Below are 23,446 nucleotides of genomic sequence, written 5' to 3' on the forward strand. Positions count from 1 at the left end.
AACATTATCATAGAAATCCCACGACTATCAAATGTTCAGTTTGAGACGTTACAATAAAATGATAAAAGTTGCAATTTGTTTGAAACAGGCATGTTTACATTTCACTTAGTTTTATTTCCTTCTTTTAGACTCCACTTAAGCCTATGTCATTTTGCAGCAAAATATTTTAGGAAAAAATGAAAATGAAAATAATTTTTTTAAAATCCACTTATTTTGAAACTCATAAATTTTAAGGAAAGAAAAAAACAAATAAGAGATAAGTACACGAGTTCTAATTTATTAGTTTATTATTTGACAATTAACCGACTAAATAAATCAAATTAACATTTATCCAAGTCGAATTTGCAATAAATTGTATAGTTGTTCCAACCATAAGTACAGATAGAAAAAATCAAGAATAAGCCATGTTAAGTTTAAGCACGAGGATCAAAGGATCATGTCCTCTTTTCTATAAAAAGGAGGCTACTCTATTTAGTTTGACGTCCTGATAGACGAAAACATACCAAAAGTCCTGATAGACTGAAGGTTTTCAAGAACGCGATCAAGGCCATCATTGTGTTAGAGAAGAAAGAAATAGGGAGATTTTACAATGTGTTGTTATAATTAGAGATTCCACTTCATTTATTGAAACTAAGACAACTCGATATGAAATTTCTTTTCTTATTTCGAATCCAAAGTTTTATTTGTGTACAGAAACTTGTCAAGATATGTTTACAGACGTATGCTCGCCCAAGCGTGGGCCGTATAACTAATTTATTATTAATGTCTGTCCATCCCTTCAGGAGCGAGCCCCGACATGGCCTGACCTAAATAGACGTAATGCATGAGGCAAGGCATCGGCCTAATAGAGTTTGAAGAGAAAAGAGATCCAAATCAACCAAAGGACTCGATCAAGATGAGAGAGGGCTTTCATTTAATGAAATTAAGCTGGTGAGACATACAGGAAGATACACTTTCCGAGTTCTCAGGGACATGAGGTCGAAACGAAATGTTACGGTGGGCACACCTGCAGATTCTTCATTCACGAAACAAGAGATCAGATATCTTGAGAGGAACCGACCAAAAGAAAAAGATATCTCGAGAGGATGCTACAATTCACAGTTTTGCTTGTTTGTACATCTATCACTATGACACACTATGATAAGAAAAGAATGGTTATGAGTACACCTACCCAATTAGGCACATCAGCTACCAGAAGGTTGCGGGATTTACAGCCAAAAAAGAAACCCCCCCCCAAAAAAAACAAGAAATAAACGAAGTAAGAATAGAACCTCGCATGCGAAATTCAGATCGATGCATCCTTCTGGGGTGAAAAAAAATATCAAAAATCAAGGGCATGTACCAAACAAAAGAATTTTCACTATAAACCTGGTTTGATCAACTTGATCATAGTGACTTCTTGACAACCATTGTCGAGTTTGAAGTTTCTGTTTCATCAGGTGGAGGCTTCACATACTTCCCTATCACTTTTTGACGATGCCGCTTTTTCATCCTGCCGAGCTTTTCCTTACTCAGTTGCTTTCTCTTTTCTTTCTGCCGTTGGCGTTGGTTCCTCTCTCTTTCAAATACACCCTGCCACATGACTTCCCCAGTTGAAGGCCACAACCACCTCCTCCTGGGTTTATCAGAATCATATTCTTCTGCGTAGTCCTCATCCATACTCTTCAGTGTGTCATATGAGAACCATTTTACCCACATCCGCCCTCTTCGGTCCTGCAACCTGTGCTGTTCCTGCATGACACCGGTCTCTGGATCCAGGTATACCATTCTCCTGGCACTGTGGTATGCCCAAACATTCACAAGAAGCTCCAGCACTCTTGAATAGCAATGCTTGTCCTGCAAGAGATGCATCCATGATATTGTTCCTCTTACCGTTCCATCAAAGTGAAGTTAGCCAGATGCTTTAGAACATAGAGTCACTGCGTTCTAATTTTCCCAAACATATACAAACTACAGATTGTGTATGCTTCCAGTCATTCATCCATCTCAAATTCATTAAGTTTATCTGTGCATCTCAATGATGCGATAATAGGATCCTGTTTTTGAAACGGTGATTTTTTGAACCAGGATGTGCTTTAAAATGGAGGCTGAGTTGATAAGACCAATCATAGCCTTCAGCATGCAGCAGGATAAGATGGCAATAAAGATGGCAATAAAGTTAAGATGGCAATAGAGTTTACTCAATGAAAGAGCCCTAATTGAAGATTCAAATGGCAAATTTCAAGAGAAGCAATTTACTTTGGACAAACTCAGATAACAGCGTCCTGTCTGATGATGCTCATCATACATCTGTGCATCCATTGCATCAACAAACATCCTGCACAAGGAATGATGTACTCCTATACTTTAGCACATGCTTACTGAAAACAACACTGATGATTGGGTCTTGATTAATTAGCCTATGACCATACCTCGAGAACATCACAAATTCCAGGAAGGACCTAGTTGGCAATGCCCAGCTCTTCATGACGGACCATGTATCACCATCTACAGGCATAGGGGGTAAAGCATCCAGATCATGTTTTAAGCCATACATCCTCTTAAGAGCCACAGAGAAGGCATACCTTCAATAATCCACCCAGTTAAGAAAATCAGCAATAGAGAGAGACACAAAAACAGAGACCACAATAAACACCAAGTGATGTTTTAAGACTAACTTGCAGTTTCCAGCATTAATGGAGTCACAGAAGGACCAAAAGTCCTGCTGCAATGGATTTCTTGGGTCCTGGTCCATCCGCACCCAAAAGTAAAATGTGTCCCCATGCTTACGTGTCTGGATAGCATCCAACAATGCTCTTTCAGCAACACCAGACAGGGATGCCTGTTTCAAACCCATGTTAAAATGTGTCTGAACAGGAAACTGCATAATCTTAAGTCACACCCTTTTCCGAACATAGATTCCACAAAATCATTTTGAAGAGTGGAAATATGAATACATCTGGAGGTTTATATATTTCACACTCTGTCGTTTATTAGACAGCTGGAATGAGGTCTCTTCAACCAATGGGCATGGAAATCAAATTTAGGCTCTTTAAACCCAGCAAATGGTCAATTATCATACAAGGTATATTTTTACACCCTATTTTCATACTTTGACCTTTGAATTTACAGACGTAGGAGACATAGGTTAGACCTGCTTGACCTTGTCTAAAAGAAATTAAACTTCTCTCCATGGACCTTTACTCATCATATACAAGCATAGACACAGCATTCCAAGCAATTGGCATGACTAAGTCAGCTAGAACTTTGTCCACCATATGTCTTTACTGACTGATGTTTGGCGCTTAATAATAATACAGTTTTTTTATAATTTTGACGATTACCAAACAACTGTCTCCATAAGTTCTGGGCATTGCCTCACCACAATTATGCAGTAAGGTCAGAGATTTGTGTTGTTGGATGCCACTAGCTTAACAACTGGCTATTTTCACACAGAGAGCTACAGATAACGACTTCTCAAAATTGTATTCGAGTTTTCAGGTGTAGAATGGAGCTCAAATATATACCTTCCTTGCTGTTGCCCTCCAACATTGGAAGCCTATCCAAGGATTCTTGTGTATGCGGTCAATTCTGTTTGCAATTGCAAAGTAGGCCCCAAAGTCACCCAATGCATCTCGGTAATATGGATTACTAAGAAGTGGAAGCCGAGAAGGTGCATCAATATCATCAGCTCCAGGTCTTCGCCCTTTGGTTGACTGCAATCATCAGGTAAAGTGTCAAATTCAAGGAATTCGGTACTTTGCACTCATGGCCCAAATTAAAACACTATAGGCATACATCAACAACACCTCGACAAGGGTGTTCAGGTGTTCTGAAAATTCTAAGCTTTAGGTAATTTATAATAGAGTTCTCTACCCTGTGGTTCATATGCTTTGCAATTTTTAGAAACCTCAATGCCAATTATTTTTACAGCTGAAGTCCTTCATCGGCAAAGAGATCAAAAGATTAATCAAGATTAGAAACATACATATATAAACTAAAATTTTAGCGAATGATCTCAGTGAACCCCAGTAGTTCAAGGATACCAGACTAGAGGATCAGCACTGCAATCATCTTCTTACAGCATACCTTTAGGACGTATGGCATGTCTTTCCCTTTGGATATGTGCTAACACAAGAACATCAAAAAGCGTTTTCGGTTCATAACTTCAGTTTTGAAATTGTCCCTAGTTTTCCTTAAAAGTGTTCTGAAGTGCATTGTTTCCAATGTTTTCATTCTCATATGGAAATTAAAACGGAAATTTTCAAGAATTCCTAGGAAACAGATGGGGCTTTAGTCGATCAACATGAGAGGAAAGATAATATGAGAATTTTAACATGCGTAAGGCATCTCACCAGTCCAATCCCACGATAGATTGAAGAAACATGCAGAAAGGGCCAGACTCCTTCTCCTAAGTAAGGTTCATAGATACCAAGGGGCTGACCAGTCCTTTCAAGCTCCCGTTCATCCCTTTCATGCAGATCATTTTTTAATCGATCAGCCTTTTTGGCACTCTTATATACATCTTCCCATGTCCCATGAGGTTGCTCACTTCTATCTTTTAGCTGCATTAAATTATAAGCAACAAATGAACTTTCACAAGAAAGTGAGAATTGAATACATCAAAATGTTTAAATATTATTACCTCCTGCTCCTCCCTTCTCTTTCTAGCAGCAGCCACCTCTATATACTTTTCTTCCTGCCATATGCCATATGAAAATGTATCATCGACAGCATTCTTTGAGCTGGAGCTCTCCTTTTGAGTATGGTTCCATCGCTCCTCAAACTTGTCCAAGAAAAGGTCACTCCGCAAAATTCTCTTGTGATACGCTGGTCTTGGGATGGTTTCAAATAAATCCCAGTGCCACTCTTGCTTGTGTTTAGGAGATAATTCAGAAACATCCTTTGGAGGGGCAACTTCAGATGGCAGCTTCAGAACTACTTGAAGTAATGATGCATACCCTTCAACAGTTTCTGACACCATGAGGTCCCTACCAGTAGTCTTTCCCCTTGCAGCAATATTATGAGCTAGAGGCGAAACTTTTCCTTTTGGGGCAACATGCCTTATGATTTTTGACAATATCTTGACATTGTCCTTTGGGAAAAGATAGCCATTGACCCCATCATCAACCTAACCATTATCAGCAATATATCAATAGATAGCTCAATGAAAATGCTCTCAAGATTGAGGATAGTAGTAGAAATTTTGGATCTCATTGCACTTTGTCCCAAATATTCCCTGACTAATGTTATAGTCCCCACCCACATGAGCACCACATGACAATGTTGTCCCAAATACTCCGTGACTAAATTGATAGTGCCAATCCACAAATAAGCACCACAAGACAATGCTGACTCAGATTTCATCATTCGATAGAAGTTACTACAACTAAAAATGGACTAACACCATTCCTTAGATGGTTCTGTCTTAGAATCATTTTTTAGGAACAATAGCAGTCAATTAAGACCTTTGGCCACTACTTATTAGAGAAAGAGTGAACAATCAAGAAAATAGCAATATGCAAGTAAGATGCTAGTTTTATTTTCTCCAAGAAAAAGCAGTCAAACAACATGAATGAGGAACAATGACCACAGGAAGAGGGTGCAGTTTGGCTAGATCAACGTGTCCCCAACTGTAAGAGGGCACGCTGAAAAGAATTGGGCGAGCCACTCAATGGAGTGAAATTTGATGCATGTACTCCCTCAATTGTACATTGTCTCTGTATTATCCACAAATTACATGCACACAGGATACTTTTGATGGTTGGCTTGCATTATGGGAAACCAACAGTTAGAAACTTACGTATTTTCTAATAACAGCAAGCTCAGGAGCTATGATTGGCTTCCCATAGCACATTGCTTTCACCAGAATTTCTGGAAAAGACTCTTCCTCAAGAAAAGAACCATATATCACAAGATCAGCTATGCCCAAGACAGCATCAGCATCCTGGTCAACAGCCTTGTACTCCACAATTCCGCTAGGATATCTCAGATTATGTGCAATGGCCTAAATAAATAAAACAATATGATCACTTCACACGATCAAAGCTAAATAGAGCCTCTCTAACTGCAAGAGATGTAAAACTTTACCTCCACAGCCAAGCTGTAATTGCCAAGTGAGCCACTTAGAATAATGATTTTGAGATGGGAAGTAGAATCCTTATTTGTTGGGAAATCAGCTAAAAGTGATAGTATAGACTCTAAAATTAGTGCATGCTCCAGCCACAAACCCTTGTACAAAAATTGACTTCCAACAACTGCAATCACAATATCATTAGGTCCAAGACCCGATTTGCCTTGCATGTCGTCTTTGTATGATGCCGTCATATTGTTTGTTTCCCATGCTTCAGCTGGTGAACCTGGAATAACTACAAAGTTTCCACTGTCGAATGCAGAGAAGATCATCTGTCCATTGAAGAACAGACTAAATCAAAACAACTTCAGATAAAAGGCTTCGGTACTTGGGAGACAATAACCAAAACAGAAAATGGGAAGTTTTGTCATTTCACTTGCGGTCTCCAAGAATTTTTAAGCTTTGTCTACTTACAGTTGTCATTAGAAACTTAATCTTACTTCCCAGTTCAGAAAGGAGGTAAACAAATGGACAAAAGGAAAGGAAAAGAGAAGAATCAGTTTGATGAAGAAACTTGAGCTGAGTCCTGTCATATTAGTTAATTCCCAGCCAAGCAGTTATTGATTGGTGCACTTTCATTTTCAGATACTCCTTAGATTATGGGATAAGATTCAATAACTGTTACTAGATCAAAAGGAGTATTTGATATTTGAACTTACTGGCTGCACATAATTTGAGAAGACAACAGCAGTGGCACGATTGAGTGTCTTTTTCCAATGATTTGTGAGCTCTATCTGCCCATGTGAATTGTACTGTTTTAAGCGAATAGCTAGTGCTGCATCGTGGATGGTCCATATGAGAGGCAAAGACTTAAAAGGCTCCTGCAGAAAACTGCAAAAAGTGAAATCATTCATATTCATTGAGCAAGAACAAGCCTAATGCAAGGACAATCCAAGGCATCAATGAATATCACAAGTCACTCTTAAGTCAATGAACCCTAAATCAACTCCTCATGAAGCTCACTAGAGCGATGAATGGTTGGCAGAAAATTACGGCCAAATGAACCTATTCTTGGTCCTTGGCCTATGAACCTTAAATCCTATTTCCTTGCCTAATTCATGACTATGACTGACATGATGTAGAACAAGCACTTTCATTCATAAGAGATACAACATAGAAGCATGGTAACCAAAAAAAAAGTAAGCATGGAAGCAAAAAAGTTCCTAATTTAACTAGGCCTTAGGAGTCAATTTACTAGCAGCACCGACTGCTTCAATGAGATGAAAGTGTCTAGCATCTTATCTGATCATCAGCCATTGACAATTGCATCCCTTCGACAGCTAAATATTAAAAAATCTAAAGACAGACAGTTGTTACAAATTTATTTACCGACTGAGAAAAAGCAGATGAAAATAGGCAAAGCTTACCTGGTAAATACATCTGCAGCTTCAAGAGAATTAATGATTATGCCATTGAAGCTGCAGAGAAGTACATATAAGTCAGGTAGGATGGAGATTAAAGGATAAAATTGCAGGAACTGTAGAGTTTACAGCAATAAATTCACATTGAATTGTCAAATCAAAGACTGTATCAACCTCATAACCACGGTAAGCAAAATTATAAACAGTGAGGATGAGTTGAGGCGATAACCCCTTTCCTTTTGTAATATAAATATCCTTCATAACAAAGTTATGCTTTCTACGATCTTCTTCTAAGGAGCAACTAATGTTGTTATGTAAGCATGCATACAGACGACATTGCAGAGTTAATAACATATAAAGTCCTTGAGACAACAATTTGGAAGATAATGAAATTCCACCCTCACCACCCCCCCAAAAAAAAAAAAAGAAAAAGAAAAAGAAAAAAAGGATAAAATGAACCCACTGTGAAGGAACATACAGATAACTATATCAACAAATGACAAGTGCGTTAATCAACAGAAACAAAGTCCCACATCACCTGCACATACAGAAAGCAGAAGTCCTACTTACATACTGGTAAGGAAGACAAATAGGAAAATATGAACCGAAAAGCAAGATACTGAATGAAAAGGACAAAAAAGAATAGCATGAAAAGTCATACTTTAACCAATCAACAAAGAAGTCTGCCTTGTCCCGGTTCTGAATAATTGTAATGGAAGCTCCTAAGCTTTTCCAGACATCACGCACTGGACCATCCTCAAGTGAAAATACCTGTTTGAAGTTCGACTTATTGGTTATTATAGGACATAACTCAGTTGCAAAGTGTAATGCTGAAGACTGAATAGAACACTGTCTCTAGACACTTTAAAAACCCCTGATCCCCACGACAACCTCTTTTTCAGCGGAAGCAAGTTTGGGAATAAAAAACGATAAATAGTTATGCATCTTCTTTGGCAGTTGGTTGCTCAGCTGCATGAAAATGATCAGTGTAGACACTTCAATCCGCAAGCCTAATAAATTTCACCTGCTCAGTAATATTTAATGTCCCACATCACACCTCACACAAATTTCCGACATCCTGGGAAATAGGAGAAGTACAGAACTTAACCGTAGAAACACCAAGAATTAATTGCAATCTTCACAGACACCATATGAGTATAGGAAAAATTATGGCAATCAAATACTTCTCTACCTAGTTACCAAATATATACATTATGGCATCTACAAGTCGATAGAATATGAATATCAGTCAGTCAGGACCTGAAATTCATAACCAATCTCTCGGAGGGCAGCTGCAACAGTCACCATCAGTAGCTTCTCTGGATCAGCCACAAGATCACCGAAAACCTTCCGCACGGAATGAAAACACCACATTAGAACGTGGGAATAGCATGGCCGGAAAGGAAATCACAACTCGGCAGTACACAATTTCCAGGATACACAACCACGACTCAACGGCAGGAAATATTGCAATTTTCCAGTACGTCAGATTTCGACATAGATAACAGAAAAAAAAAGAGCCATGTAGAAGCTAAAAATTCCAACACTACATTGAGTAGTTATTCTGACCAATGCAAGCTGGGGTTTAAGGTGTCCATAACGACGGAGAGTCAAGTTCTGAGCGTACGACTGGCTCAGCACACTACCAGCTTCCTTGCGAAATCGCTCGAAAACCTTCGAAGCCCCGAATCTGATGTCCTTCCCAAAATCTAGGCTCCCTATCTCCTTCAGGTGCACCAAATCGCCATGAAACGTCTCCTTCCGCTTGGAAGGGCCAGCGATTTGTCCATCGGCAGGAACAGCTGGAACATGACCACGACGCAGAGGAAGGCGGCCACCGCGCACATCCATTTCTGGAAATCTAGCTTGGTGACGAGCAGGAACCGCGAGAGCCTCGATCTGGCCCGGGCCGCCCTGGCCGACGACTGCGTGCGGAGAGGCGGCTCGCGCTTCACCGGGAGGCTGCCCTCCAGCGAACCCATCCGGAAGCCGGAATCAAATCATCATCGGCGCCGGCCCCCTGCCGGAATCGATTCGAAGCGCGCGAGAAAGGAGCAAGCAAAAGCAGCGGCGGCGGCAGCTGCGGCGGCGGCGGCGGCGGCGGCAATGGCGATTTGCTCGAGTGGATGATGATGGGACGCGGAGCGAGCTGGCGAGAGCGACTCAGTGAAGAAGCTTGTGAACTCAGTAATGAAGAGAGAGAATGGGATTTTGTTAGAACGCAGTTGGCGCTGGTTTTTATAGTTGGCCCAATTTTTCGAGAGGAGGTGAAGAAACGGGATGGACTTGGAGTTGATGTTGCTTCTTGTTGCTGAAACTTTTACGAAACTCGTTTTTCTTTTTTCCCCCCGTGAAGTCGGTATCCCTTGTTTATAGGGAGGCTGCACTAATTTAAAGCGCCCTATTTATTAGGTAGATGCATTATTAATAATCCTTTTTAATTTTATATCTTTTTTTTTTCTTGTATATCTTCTTGTAAATTGGATACGCATTAGATTGCATAATCGAATATTTGAATTCACTTCATTTTTCTTGCTAGATCGCGTTGCTCGAAATGATTATTATTCGACATGGTGAAATTAAAAGTATATTACGTACCGCATAATGTAATTACATTTTTATAAATTCAATTTTGAGGATTTTTTTATTGTTTCAATGAAAAACCTAATATCATGATCTAGTAAGTGAATTCAATTAATGCCCTCTTTTTCAAAGCATAATTAAACTGTTTTATTTCTATAATTAGAGTGCCTTCTAGACGGGGGAATATTTATAATTAAAAGTCCGTGATGTAGCTACGAGTTTTATTAATTAGACAGAATTGGAGAGCCAACTCCTCACGGAAGGAGCTCTCACCGTGCAGCCTTGATAAAGTTTGTTTAAACAATAATTTCAAAAAAATAAAAATTGATCTAAGTTTTAATGACTAACAAGACGGACAACTGGATTCGTAGACAGACATGTGGATGGATCGCCACGCTAATATTATAATGCTTCTCTTTTTTTATTTTCTAGTCCTTGTTTTATTTTATAGTACTTTTTTTCTATTTCTTATTTTATATTATAGTGGTTCTTTTTTTTTTTTAGACCCACTATTATAGTGGTTCAGTTATCCCATTTTGTTATGTCGCTCGTTCGCTCCCGTGATATGTCAGCTTTAATCAAGGAGGCAAGGAAGAATCAACAAATAATTTAATAAAAAAGAATAAGTCGAATTAATTAATCAAATGAAATGACCCTGGGCCCGACTTTTTCGTTTTCATTACCCAGAAGGGGTCTTTTGACTCTTTTGTCCGTTTTCCGTTTTCAAATTCAGCAACAATTTCGATTTTCTGACCTTTTTTTTTTCCCTCCCGGGCCTAGCGCTATTGCCCGTCACACAATGTCAACCGACACTACAGGGAAGGGGGGCAATATTGGATTTTCATTCTTTTTTTTTTTTGGGGAGAGGGATGTTTTTGTCAATTTTAGGATCCGATCACGCGGATTTTCTAACGGAAAAAAAGAAGAAGAACAAATCTTTGCTTGTTGCAGAATCAACGCCGGAAAATAAAAAGCGTTTCGTAATCTTTTTTCCTAAATAACGGCGAGCACCAGATAAGTCACGAAAATCGGCTCATTTATCCGGAGCATGGAGTGCTCTCAAAGGACCCCCATAGATGCTAAGTGCAACGTAACTCAAAGAAGCTTTACATGCGCGAATCGATCTGCCTTTGATTCTTCTTCTTTTATACGATTCGTGATACAAAGAATCAATATAAAAACTCTGCCTTGCGATAGGCAAGATCTTAATCTAGGTGAAAATGTAACTAAATGAAACAGAGGCTCTTCCCTCTAACAAGAGCCAGCAGCAACCGCAAAATCGAAACTGGGAGTGTTATGAGCCGCAGAATTTGATGTATAGTCCTCTGACTTCATCTACCTCGGCACGTCACGGCAGCAGCAACAAACAGCCCCAGAAGTCGGCATTAGCAAGGGTTAATTCGTCACAGAGCGTCGCTTAAAGGAAAAAGGCGGCGACGAATTTCTCACAACCTGCCAAGCGGGGACTCATTGGCGTAATCGTCCACCAACCAGAGACGAAAATCCTTGAACCGCTTTATCTTCTTCTCGAAGCCTGTAATGTAGTTGTTGTGGATTATAACATGCATGCCCTTGGTTTCCTGTACCCATGTCTGATTCTTGAAATAAAGGCCTCCCGTGGGGAAGGCTTTCTGGGGCAGCAGGTAGAGATCAACCTGCAGATGGAAGAAATATAAGCGGTCATGAGTATGACAGGAGTAATATGCAAATTGTGTTGGTGCAGCCTCTATTAACTTCACTGGATCTCTATGTAGCAAATGCCTCGACAAATCATTCTGAATCATAATCAATTGATAGGACTAGGTGCGAAACACAGGACCGAGTTCTCTACGGACCGAGTTCTCTACTAAAATAGGTTGACCAGATGACCAAGAATTATCTAAAGTGCATTAAGGAGTTTCTAAAGTTCCATTAACATAATACCATCTGAATCAAGAAATGATCCCTACTCCATGGATAAAATAGATATTTTGAACAAGATGAGTATAAATGACGACAAACACAAGTAGATGTCAGTGTTTGTGGTGATTTTGCTCTATCATCCAATCATTAATGGCACCAATATACCGTGGAATAGTGATGCATTCTCCCAAAAGCCATGGCATTAGAATAATTGACATGTGCTCTCCAAATTAGACTCAACAAACCTGTCCAGAGGTTTTCATGAGTGCCCAATTAAAAGCAGGCTGATCATTGGCTTTTTTTGCTTTTGTCCATGGTTGAGCTTGAAGTTCCTCGATCCACTTCTTCATCACAAGTTTTGCACCAACAGTGGGACGCAGGAAGATCATACAGCTACAGATGTAAGTCCGACCCTTTTTTCCAGGAGGCGGTAAATCATGAGAATGGTCCAGGGGTTTTGGCTGTTCAAAGAAGAACGAGTACGGATATTAATAATGAGAACGATGGACTCCATTTCTACTTTCAGACTGTAAAAACCAGGTACACACAGCATACTATTGATAAGACGGCAGACTGTAAAACATGATTTCCATGCCCATCGGTTGAAGAGACCTCATTCCAGCCGTCTAAATAAAGACAGAAATAGGTAAAACATATTAAACTCCAGATGCATTTGCTTTTCCATGCTTCAGAATGTTTTTGTTTACTCTATGTTTAAAAAAGGGTGTAAATTAAGACAAAGCAGTTTCTTGGTCAGATGCATTTTATAATAGGATTTAAACAGGGATACTGCAATTAGTCTTGGAACATCACTTGGTGCTTATTGTGCTCTCTGTTTTTGTCTCTCTCCATTGCTGATTTTTTTAACTGGGTGGACTGTTGAAGGTTTGCCTTATCTATGGTTCTTAAGAAGATGTAAAGCTTAAAACATGATTGGATGCTCCAGACTATTTGACGGCATGGCACGATTCTCATGAATGCTGACAATCAAGTTACTAACCATGCAATTTACATCAGCTTTCAGAATGAAGACAGAAATATTACTGAAAATAGAAAGGAAGATCAAAGCAACATTCCAGCTGAACAAGCACTGTTACAAATCATTGAATAATGTCTCAATAAATGTGAAAAGAGAAAATATAGCATAATAAAAATTGTAACTATAAGAGATTGTTCCTTCACTTCATGTTCTTTTCCCCTTTCACTAGTCGTAGATGGAGTGAAATAGAGCCAACACGCAAAACTTTACTCTACTAAGTATACTATGTATGAGAGAAACATTACTTCAAAGGATTGGAATACTTACAGCAGCCATGTCATCAGTGAAGTACACATCGTGTTTTCCTTCCAAATAAGGAAATGGATCAGCCAACCAAACCATATCGACATCATTGTACATAACATTATACCCAAGCTCCAAAATGTCCAGCAGATGGCGAGGTCTTCGTGACGTAAAATTGAAGAACCCCTTGTGACAAAAGAAAGAAAAGGAAACCAAGCTTAGAAAGGCTGTCCATTGAACTCGGAAAACAAACAACCATCACAAAAACAAAAGGATAACAAACATGAACCCACCGATCGACAGCTACAAACAAGCACATCAGAATACAATGACACTCCCCCAGGGAGAGGAATGCTCAGATATTACGCCTCTACTAAGACTCCTCGTGGCTAAGATTATATCAAGCACCTCAGCAGGAAAAAAGCCAACCGCAGCTCGATTAATTTGCAACCTAGCATGGGTTTCTGATGACAACTGTAGCACCTAGCATTTCTTACTTACTCATCTCTGACAACAAACAGACTACACATTCCTCGGGTGAAGTCTATAAAGGCCATAACATAATCGCAACAAAGGCACCATCAATCTCATCTGCTAAAGACCACATGAGCATTGGCTCAACTCAATTCCCAGCAAACCCAAGCATACCTGAGAACCGAACTTATGCGCGGTCTGCGCATCAGGAGCCGGAGGGACCAACACCGCGTGTCCGGGCCACCTCTCATTAACCTTATAAAGCGTGGCGTAGTCCTCGGCGATCACGAGCACCTTCTCGTGATGCTTCTGCCTGGCGATGCTGATCAACCAGTTATTGAGGAAGGGCAAGTAGGGCTGACTCACGGCGCACACGATGACCGTCCCGTTCTTGGCCACGACCGACACCGCCTGCGCCAGGGTGTAGTCCCGCCACTTGGTGAGCGCGGGCCTCGTGCTCCAGAAGGCGCCCTCGCGCATCTCCGACCACGGCATGAAGACGCCGAGGACCACGAGGACCGCCAGCAGGACCAGGAGGCCGGCGCGGCCGAAGATCGAGGAGTGCTTCTGGGCGAGCGCGGAGGAGCGAGGAGACGACGGCTCGCGGAAGTAGGAGAGCGTGGATGGGAGGGACCTCTGGTGCAGAAACGACGACATTGCTCGCGCTTGCGGAGGGAATTGAAGGAGAGTTGGGGAATGGAGTGTGACTCGGTGCGACTACGCCACCGCCCGCTACGCCCCGTGCGACGGAGGCGGGGCGAGACCGACCTCGAATCTCGCGAGCTGCGGGGGACTGTGGAAGCGGCCGAGCATCGGAGGCTCTCCGATGGATCGCGAGAGCTTCGGATTAGGTCGAAGGTCGAAGGTCGATGGGGATGGCGATTGAGATCGAGAGGTGAATCGATCTTTCGAGGGTAAATGGCGCGACCGCGCGGTTAGATGCAGCTTCGATGGGAAAACAGTCGGATCTGAACTGTGATATGCTGGCCTCTTTTTCTCGTTTTCTTCTTCATTTTGCGGTCGGCACGTGCGACCGCGAGCTGCGTACCTGCTTCTTTCGCCCCCTCCCCCCTCTTTTCCAATTTGTGCTGTCAATTTCCATTCTACTAAATTTGAATCTATTAACCTGTGGATCACAAATCAATTTACCAAATTTACTTCAATTTATCATTCACCACGCCTCACATTATCGGAGGGTTGTGATTATAGATAAGACATCTTAAAATTTGGCAACGTGTGTTAAAAAATTCTCGATGACTGTGATTTAGTTATATCTTTAATTTAACTTTTAATGAGATTTTTTTTTGACCACCGAGGGGGGGAGGGAATTGGTAGAATGAGATTGTTATACTTATTGATGGAACGTCACAAAGAATTGGTTATAGCTGATTGTGCTGTTTTGGCAGAGGTCCTAGCTGCAAAGGAAGGGTTACGATTAGCACGAACTACGAGTTATCAGAAATGTGAGCAGGAAATTGATTCCTAGAGGGTCCCTGACGCACTGGTATAAGAGCAAGCTGGAGTGCGACAGAAGATTGCACCTGTTATTCAGGATATGAAGATGTTCAACAGAGATATGGAAAAGCTTAGAGTGAGTATAGTTAGAATAAGTGGTAATGCTGTTGCTAATTAAATAGCCACTCTTTCTAGGAAAGGAAGAGTTTCTTTAGATTGGGTTAACAGTCCTCCTTAGTGCAAAATGTTGATGAAGGAACTGAAAAGCTTTCCTCCTTAATAAAGAGCTTGGCGTTGTAAATTCTCGTTCCAGCAGTGAAAGTGATCTGATGTTGTCGTGTGGTCCAAAAAGGAAAAACATGCACGTGCTTTGTCATTGTAATTCACCTGAGCTGTGACGATCGAAGTCACAAAATAAGTAAGAGTAATGATCCTATATTTATCTTCATCTTTATAGCTCAATCTCCTTTCAAAAAGCATTCAAACTCGTTGCAGAGTTCAACCTCTACGCACCCTGGCACCGGAAAACAGTTGACTTATAGGATATATAACATGGTGAATTCAAACTCAGTGGCACAGAATGCCATACAGGACACACCATCTAGGGAAGGACGGCAGCTCACACTTGTTCAATACTATACAAATATACAGTTATAGTACCAACTGTCTTCTAGGATGAGTCAATCTAACAGCCTGCCATTACTATTCCAAGTTGCTTGAGCCGGGCAAAAAGCAGCCAACAGTTCAACCTGCGGGGAACAACTCAAGGACGCACTGTATAGCAAAATTGATAGGCAACTTCTCAACGCTAGTTCCTTCTCGAAGATGAAGAGGATGAACTCTCAAAATATGTTGGCTTTGGTGTCGAGGGGCAGCCCAGAGACTGGATCAGCTCACCCACAGTTAGCACTTTGAACTTATGGGGTGTATTGGTAGCGATGTTATCGACACGGTGCTCAAAAATCTTCCCCTTCTTATCAAATTTGTATTGAGAAGTGCCGTCGAATCGACCACGACTCTCCCATGGGACTCGAGGAATTCCATGAACAGTCCACCGAACCATCAAGACGTTTTCGACCGGCTGCCACACGCTAATGATGTCAACCCACAAAGCTCTGAAGAATATTCTTCCATGAAATCGTAATCCCCAGAAGATAGATTTGTAGTTCTCAATTCCCATGAAAGTGTTGAGCGGATCTTTGAAGACTATGTCATCCCTACAGAAAGCAAAGAAGAGCATCTTACATTGATTTCCGAGACACCACTTAGAATGGCTATTAGTATTTTCCTATAGGGAAAACCACAAGCTTTGGGAACTTCCAAAATGTGCATCATCATCGAGAACAGTCATTAGATAGATAATCAGTATTAGGATATAACACCAAGTAAAGTGCATACAGCCTGGAAAACCAAAAGCACAGTTTTATCTCAAAGTGGTACAGACTAGATATGAATAAGCATAGGTTTCCAAATAGAAAATAATTAGCACCACAGATAAGCATCCAGAGTTCACCCAGTAGTGGCATAGACAAGCAAAAGGCACATCAACAAAACACCACAGCTGTGTGATACTTCCTTATGAACATCAAGAGAGCATATGCACATATATAGGAGCTCCCTCCCAATCTAGTACTTGTGCATATGAGAGCACATAAATTTCAAATTCTTACAAGCTTAAGAAAACACCTAATGTGACTGTCATGTATTAAGAGATACCAGATTATACCAAATTATACCTGCATCCATCCTGGGCATAAGCACTAGTGACGACCCAAGTCCAGAATACAAGAGCAATGAGCAAGGTAAATCAGCTCAAGGGGATCAAATATCTAGACTTCACAGTTGGTTCCATGTCAAGAGATTGGGTAATCATTCAGGTTCAGCTCAATTCCTGTTTCCTATTGATGATTCCTGAGTGTATGTATACATTGAAACTTATGCTGATAATAAAAATCACACATGGGCTCTAGCTAAAATCAGGCACTTACATACCTAATGAACTCCTGAAGAAACCATCTGATGGCTCTAAAATGAATTGTCACAATCAGTTTATAATGACACTACCAAGCAACAAGCATGGCTATGAATTTAAAGTAGGCACATCTCCTTTTAGTACACTACAATCGCCCACACATGCATTTATAAACCGAACACGAAACCGCCTGTTCAATTACTGAACAATGGGACCTGAACCAACATAATCGATCAAGCTCTTGTACTTGCACCAATTGCAACTCTGTCTAGCATAAAAAAGTTGGGTATTTTACTTTGGGCCTAAAATGACAACTAGTCACATAATCATTTTGCTTAAAATCCACCAGTTTTACCCAAGCAATCCATATGCTTAATTTGCATTAGCAACGGTGTCACTCATCAACTGAAACTAATTAAGACGAGCTAAACATTCTCAAAAAAACAAAGCTTTTCGACCACAGAACTGACACAATCGCGTAATTCATTCATCCAGAAGCTAATTAAGCAAACAGGACATCATCAACAGATTCAAACCTGTAGATATCGAAATTGAGCTCCCGGTAAAACAGCTCCGGAAAGCCCTCGCGCAAAGTGCGAATCGCATAGCCCATATTCAAGTAATAATCCTGCTCCTCCTCCTCCTCCTCCTCGCTCTTCTTCACCGGAGCAGGGAATTGTCCGTACAGTCTCACATTCTGATTGCACTCCAAAGAAATCCTCAACTCGGCGTCCTTCGTCCGCGCTCGGATTCTCGCCCTAGACCCCAAACCCTCGTTCCTCCCGAGCCGCGGGACGACCTTGAGATTTCTCGAATTAGGGCTCAGGGAAGGGAATTCGTTGGCGGCAAATTCCTTGCGCCGAACGGCGCGGAGCGTGGGGACTTCCGGCGAGAGGATTTGAACGGCCATGGCGACCTTGCTCGGCGGTGCTATCAAAAAAAGTGCGGAGGATTAAGGGCGGGTGAAACGACAAAGCGACATTTTCCCGAGAAAATTGCGACTGGAGATGAGATATTTTCTTGGCCAGACGGAGGAGGAGGAAAATGGGGAGTGGGGGGATATCCGTTTCGGATAATAAAGAGTTTTCCTTGTGGATAATTAGAATTATCGGATAATTAAAAATTATGTGATTGGTCGTCAGGATTTATTTGCCTGCGGCCAAGAGCCCTCACCTTTCTCCCGGGCCGACCAATCAAAGGTCGTTGATGGCTGAAGGCAAAGCAACGTGAGCCGCCCAATTCCAAATTTTAAGTTATTTTAATAGGAAAAACTTCAGGGATCCTTACTCCCTAAAATTGATAGACCATGTTGATACCACGTTTTGCATCTTCTGTTTAGAAGGTGATGGATTGACATTAATCTCGATAGTCATTGTGACACAAAATGGAATGAACACAACTCATAATAGTTATCGAGTTGATTGGAAAATAAGAGTAAATCTCGATATATGATGATTACGTGATTAATGTATATATGAATTGAGATGAAAGATCAATACACATGAAATTACATAAGGAGGTATGACATGGGTATTACAAGACTTATTTGCAACTAAGAATGGTAGCTTATTATAGAGTATGACACAAGGTGAAATTAACTTTTCAGACGGAGTGCTTGATGGAAGAGCTATATCCAGTTTGATCATCATAATATTTGGACCACAGCATCACGCCTCCATACTTAGCAGATCTTTTGATGGCGGGCAGTACTTTGGAAGTAAGATCTGATGCGGGAATAAATCCATTGTTATCTGCATCCGGAGCTGCGGGCAATCCCAAGAAGATTTTGTCGGCCTGGATCGAAGTCCACTGCTTCCATGCATCTTCCAAACTACCCATATCCCCAGAACTATATTCGCATGGCGGATTGTTGTAAAATTGGACCCATACGTAGTCGAATAAGCCTGTTTGAAGGGCACCTCCAACCCAAGCATCCGGATAAGGACACTGAGGGGCTGCAGTCAAGTACACCTTCTTCCCCTTCTTGCTATATGAAGACAAGTACCTAGCCAAATCATCGTAGTGTTGACTCGTGCCTCCTTCAATGTCGAAATCGATGCCGTCGAGCACCGCATCTCCAAGTGGCCTAGACGAGGAGTGGCCGCCCAAAAAGTTGTTCCACAGATAAGTCGCGACCTGTTTAGCATCCTCGGCAGAAGCGAGATAGTAACTTCCCGCGCCTCCCCCGATTGAGAGTATCACCTTGACTCCCCTAGCTTGGCAAGACTTGATCTCCGAGCTCAAGCTGGTGCATCCTCCATTGGAAGGATCACAGTGGCCGGCAAGGTTGAGCACAGGAGCTTGGCCATTGCCAAAGACACATAAGAAAGCTAGGTTCACAAACTTGTAGTTTCCGGAGGCACAAGCGTCGGCTAAAGTGCCTTCGTTGCCATTCTGACCCCAATAGATAGAAATTCTTCCACTGTTGATGCTGACCACAAGGGCCAAAATGATTGAAAGGAGAAATGATAGTGAGATGGAGGATTTGGAATCCATTTTTGGTGTTTCTCTCAACTCACTTGGTATGCTTGATTAGAGTTTACTCTCACTTTGGTGCTTGAGAAGGTTGAGAATTAGGGGCTTTTTATAGGAGAAAGATGGAGCCCACCTATGATGTCCGTGTTTGGTGTTTTCCGGGAGAGTGCGTGACTTGGCAACTGAGCAGTCTGACAAATATTTCATCAACTAGAGGTTGCGGATTAACGTAGATGGCCTGTAAAAAAGTTAAGTAAGATAAGAACAAAACCATCCTCTTTTGGTCATTAATTTACAATTGTTCTTCCATTCTTTAACTTAAATCCAAAAGGAAAGAAGATCGTTAAGTAGTGGCAATTGTGTTGCGCGCGACGGCGGGCTTTTCGGCAGCTAATTGTTGTCTCCTGTATGTAAATCGACTTGATGGTTGATGTTATTGGTATTGTCCTACTTCCTACATAAGCAGTTGTCTTACTCTCTAGTAGTAATAATTTCTTTATGTTGAAAGTACTCCTAAATTTGCTGTGGTGTGTTTAACTTCACACTAGAAGTTGTATAGAAATTTCGAGTTTAATAACGTGAATCCCACGGACAAGCTAATGTAAGCTCGTTCTTGTTTGAGAACTAAAACAACTCATGAAATTTGTTTGATTCTTGCTCTAGTCACCATGCGGTTAGATCTTCGTGGGTTCTATCGCGATCCCAACATTATTTGCGAAATGCTTCACCTGGATTGGTTAATGTGTGGGTTCTTTCGAGTTTGCAATTGCAAATCTTCTTGCATATTACTGCTATCAAATACACTGTCAATCCCGTGATTGTCTAATGAATACTAGGACAATCTCAAGAAGCTTTCAGCTTTGTGAAGCTAGGTTGTTTTCCAATTTTCAATTTAATATGCTGAAAAAGAGGCACAAGGAGGGGATTGACTGTTGCTTTCTCAAGTCCTACAGTGTTCTCATGTGATTAAAGCACCAGACAACAGAAATATAAGAGAATTTAATTGTGGCTTTCTCAAAACCTACTCTGTGCTCTCATGTGATAACGCAGTACACAATCAATCCCTCTCTTTCCCATCCTACTTTTGGATTTCATTTTTTGGAACTTTTTTTATCTCTTCATCCTAGAGCCTTGTATTGCCAAACCCTTGAATGAAATCTAGTGGCAGACCAAGATTGTGACCAGATAAGCCGTTTGCTTGATCGATTGATCCACCGCATGTTTTGCTTCTCCAAATTCAAAGAGTTGACGAGACTTTGCATTCTACTGCATTTCTTATATTAGTATTGGGTGGTTTTGGACCTCTCTCACCTCGAAAATTAAGCTCAAATGGTGAGTATTTCTCTTACACTTATAAATCGACCATTAGTCTCTACTCCAACAATTTTCTCCTCACACATTGGACTTGGGTTGAGCTATAACGTCCCTTTTCAACTGCTGCAATTGACAAGATAATTCCAGTTTTTAAGTATAGATCCCCTCATAGGTATCAGAACCACGGTCTCATTTGTAACTTAGTCTGTTCTATGCGCTTAGATAGTAAATCCAGTGCTAAGAAGATTCTTCCTTGACCATGACTGATCCTAAAACTCTCAATGCTTCTGTTACCCTTACTCCATCCCCATCTTCCTCTTCATTTTGTGTATCAAATGCCTCTAAGATTAACTATCTTTATGAAATCTCTTTTAGTGATAATACAAAGATTTTTGAAACCTAGCTTCCTTTTTTGAACCCATATTTAGCTTTTGCCAAACCATTTTCATCTTTTTCTCCCATCCGCTCAATTCGATGTCTTATCCACCAAACTCCCAAAGAAGTGAAAGAGTATGTGTAGTCCTCCAAGTTTGACCAGCATCCAATTCCAGCCACTGAGAAGGAGTACTTTGTTATTGTTCAAATTCCTCCATAATTTCCTAAATAGTGGACCCAATAGGGTTATTCTCATATTCATTATGGAGCTATGCGTATCGCACTTACTTTTCATGGCCGAAAATGTTTACTAGTTGTGGTAAAAAAGGTCTTATTGGACACTCGGTTTTTAGAATACAAGCACGCTTGTATTCGCACTGTCCAAACTATTATGAATGTTGGGATAGTCTTTATAACCTTGTATCAAAACTTTAGTGTTGCTCTTTCAGACTTTCAATTGCTTCCTTTTTGAAGGTCTATATCCAGCTTACTGGAGCACCTTAGATTGCCGATTTTGTCGCATTAATACTCCACTACCAAATGGTCTATAAAGTGTAGAATCATGCCTTGGATCTCAATTTTGAGGATGGAAATGAAGACACCCTATTCATCTCCATGCAAGATGATCAAGCCTCCTGTATCTATGGTCCCTAGGCAAATTCCTAAAGAAAAGTTGACCAAACTCCTTCCAGAGACTTGGATAACCAATTATGAAAAGTTGTGTCAAAATAATAGCTCCTCCAATCCTCATACTTTGAATTTGTGAGAAAAAATGATGGCATTGTTGCCATCAAGTTCGATAAAGAAAAAGAAGAAAGTCCTTCTATCTTCAAACCCTGTTCATGATCCAACCTTGCATTCCAGATCTAATCCTTGAGCTCCAGTCCTCATAATTTGAATTGGTGAGAAAAAATGATGGCACCGTTGCCATCAAGTTCGGCAAAGAAAAAGAAGAAAGTCCTTCTATCTTCCAAACCTTGTTCATGATCCAACCCTGCATTCCAGATCTGATCCTTGAGCCAGATTCAAAGAAACTTGTTAAATATTTCAAGAGTGATGGAAATCATGTCTATTATTACAAAGATCCTTATGGTAATTGTTTTTGGGATCTTTTTTTGCTAATGTTCTTCATGTATAAATTCTCTTGATGAAGTAGATCCTGCTACAAAGCTCAAGCGAAAAGCTTGAAAGGCTAAAGATGGCTAATACAGGTATTTGAATGAAGACCCCAGAGGTATTTGAATGAAGACGAGGTATTTGAATGAAGACCCCTCTATTGATACCTTGATGAAAGTGATAAGTTCCAATTTATGGGTTTTTATGCCCCATCTCCACTACCCGTAAAGGCATCACCATCATCTTCAGCTTCACCACCCTCGCCTCCTTCCTAATCTCCTCATAAAAAACTAGTTATTTCCCCATTTTATAAGTCAATTCTCGAGTGGGCAAAGAAGATTTCATACCCAGTTAAACTTCCGAATGAAGTACCATCCAGCCAAGAAACTCAGAAGAAGACTAACCCTTCAATTTTCATGTTCTATGATATAGATTTTCCTCCTTTTATGCGAGAATGCTCTAAGCTTTTTATTTTTATTTTTATTTTTTTGTGTTGTGGAAGAATTTATTGATCTCCAAGGAATATATCACCATGTTCCAAAAATCCATGCCCCAATTGATGTGGATGAACATAGGAGGCAAAAGAGAACTCTTGTTGTCGAGGCTATTTTGAATTGGTAATCGAAAACTCTTTTGGCACATAACAATGCTTTTGAAACAATTGACTCCAAAATCATTGAAGTACAGTGAGATCTCAAGAGATATGATGAGACCACCGAGAAAATGCTTCAAATTTTAGAAAAGGCTTCACACCCTGGACAACACTTGGAATATCATCACCTTGAAAACCCAAAGGTTGAAATAGACTCAAGAAGCAAATCCAACTCCTTCAAGTGGGGAAATTCAAAACTTCTTTTCCATTCCCTACCTTGTCAAGAAATGAATATTCTCTTTCACCCCTAAGTACTCCAATCTTTGTTGCTATTTCAGAAACTTCCACTAGAGGAAATAGCATTGATGTAGTCGAAATGGATAAACTAAGGAAAAAGGAAAAGAAAAGATTCCTAAAGAATTTTCCAAGCCCG

The 23,446-nt window shown here is 40.7% G+C and overlaps 4 protein-coding genes across 4 annotated transcripts; all 4 read right to left on the bottom strand.

Moving 5' to 3' along the window:
- Positions 1 to 1,020: 1,020 nt before the first annotated feature.
- On the bottom strand, positions 1,021 to 9,808 carry LOC104443392 (hypothetical protein). Its single transcript, XM_010056764.3, is given in 15 exon segments — positions 1,021 to 1,836; positions 2,239 to 2,317; positions 2,412 to 2,564; positions 2,658 to 2,821; positions 3,507 to 3,695; positions 4,335 to 4,544; positions 4,625 to 5,110; positions 5,783 to 5,986; positions 6,070 to 6,384; positions 6,772 to 6,943; positions 7,480 to 7,530; positions 8,135 to 8,244; positions 8,734 to 8,820; positions 9,043 to 9,251; positions 9,254 to 9,808. Coding segments are annotated over 15 exon segments (3,081 nt in total). The 5' UTR covers positions 9,456 to 9,808; the 3' UTR covers positions 1,021 to 1,386.
- Positions 9,809 to 11,075: 1,267 nt separating this feature from the next.
- Positions 11,076 to 14,707, bottom strand: LOC104443393 (UDP-D-xylose:L-fucose alpha-1,3-D-xylosyltransferase MGP4). Its single transcript, XM_010056765.3, has 4 exons — positions 13,889 to 14,707; positions 13,265 to 13,426; positions 12,204 to 12,419; positions 11,076 to 11,711 (listed from the first exon to the last, which is right to left on the bottom strand). Exons 1-4 carry the CDS (start codon positions 14,369 to 14,371, stop codon positions 11,502 to 11,504), a joined length of 1,071 nt encoding a protein of 356 aa, XP_010055067.1. The 5' UTR covers positions 14,372 to 14,707; the 3' UTR covers positions 11,076 to 11,501.
- Positions 14,708 to 15,684: 977 nt separating this feature from the next.
- Positions 15,685 to 18,194, bottom strand: LOC104443394 (hypothetical protein). The gene is made up of 2 exons (XM_010056766.3): positions 17,678 to 18,194; positions 15,685 to 16,386 (listed from the first exon to the last, which is right to left on the bottom strand). The coding sequence occupies exons 1-2, from the start codon at positions 18,049 to 18,051 to the stop codon at positions 15,978 to 15,980; spliced, it is 783 nt and encodes a 260-aa protein (XP_010055068.1). The 5' UTR covers positions 18,052 to 18,194; the 3' UTR covers positions 15,685 to 15,977.
- Positions 18,195 to 18,721: 527 nt separating this feature from the next.
- On the bottom strand, positions 18,722 to 19,637 carry LOC108959334 (acidic endochitinase-like). Its single transcript, XM_018872868.2, has one exon. It carries the CDS (start codon positions 19,635 to 19,637, stop codon positions 18,744 to 18,746), a length of 894 nt encoding a protein of 297 aa, XP_018728413.2. The 3' UTR covers positions 18,722 to 18,743.
- Positions 19,638 to 23,446: the final 3,809 nt, after the last annotated feature.

Source organism: Eucalyptus grandis, chromosome 5, assembly GCF_016545825.1.
Source record: "Eucalyptus grandis isolate ANBG69807.140 chromosome 5, ASM1654582v1, whole genome shotgun sequence".
Lineage (NCBI taxonomy): Eukaryota > Viridiplantae > Streptophyta > Magnoliopsida > Myrtales > Myrtaceae > Eucalyptus > Eucalyptus grandis.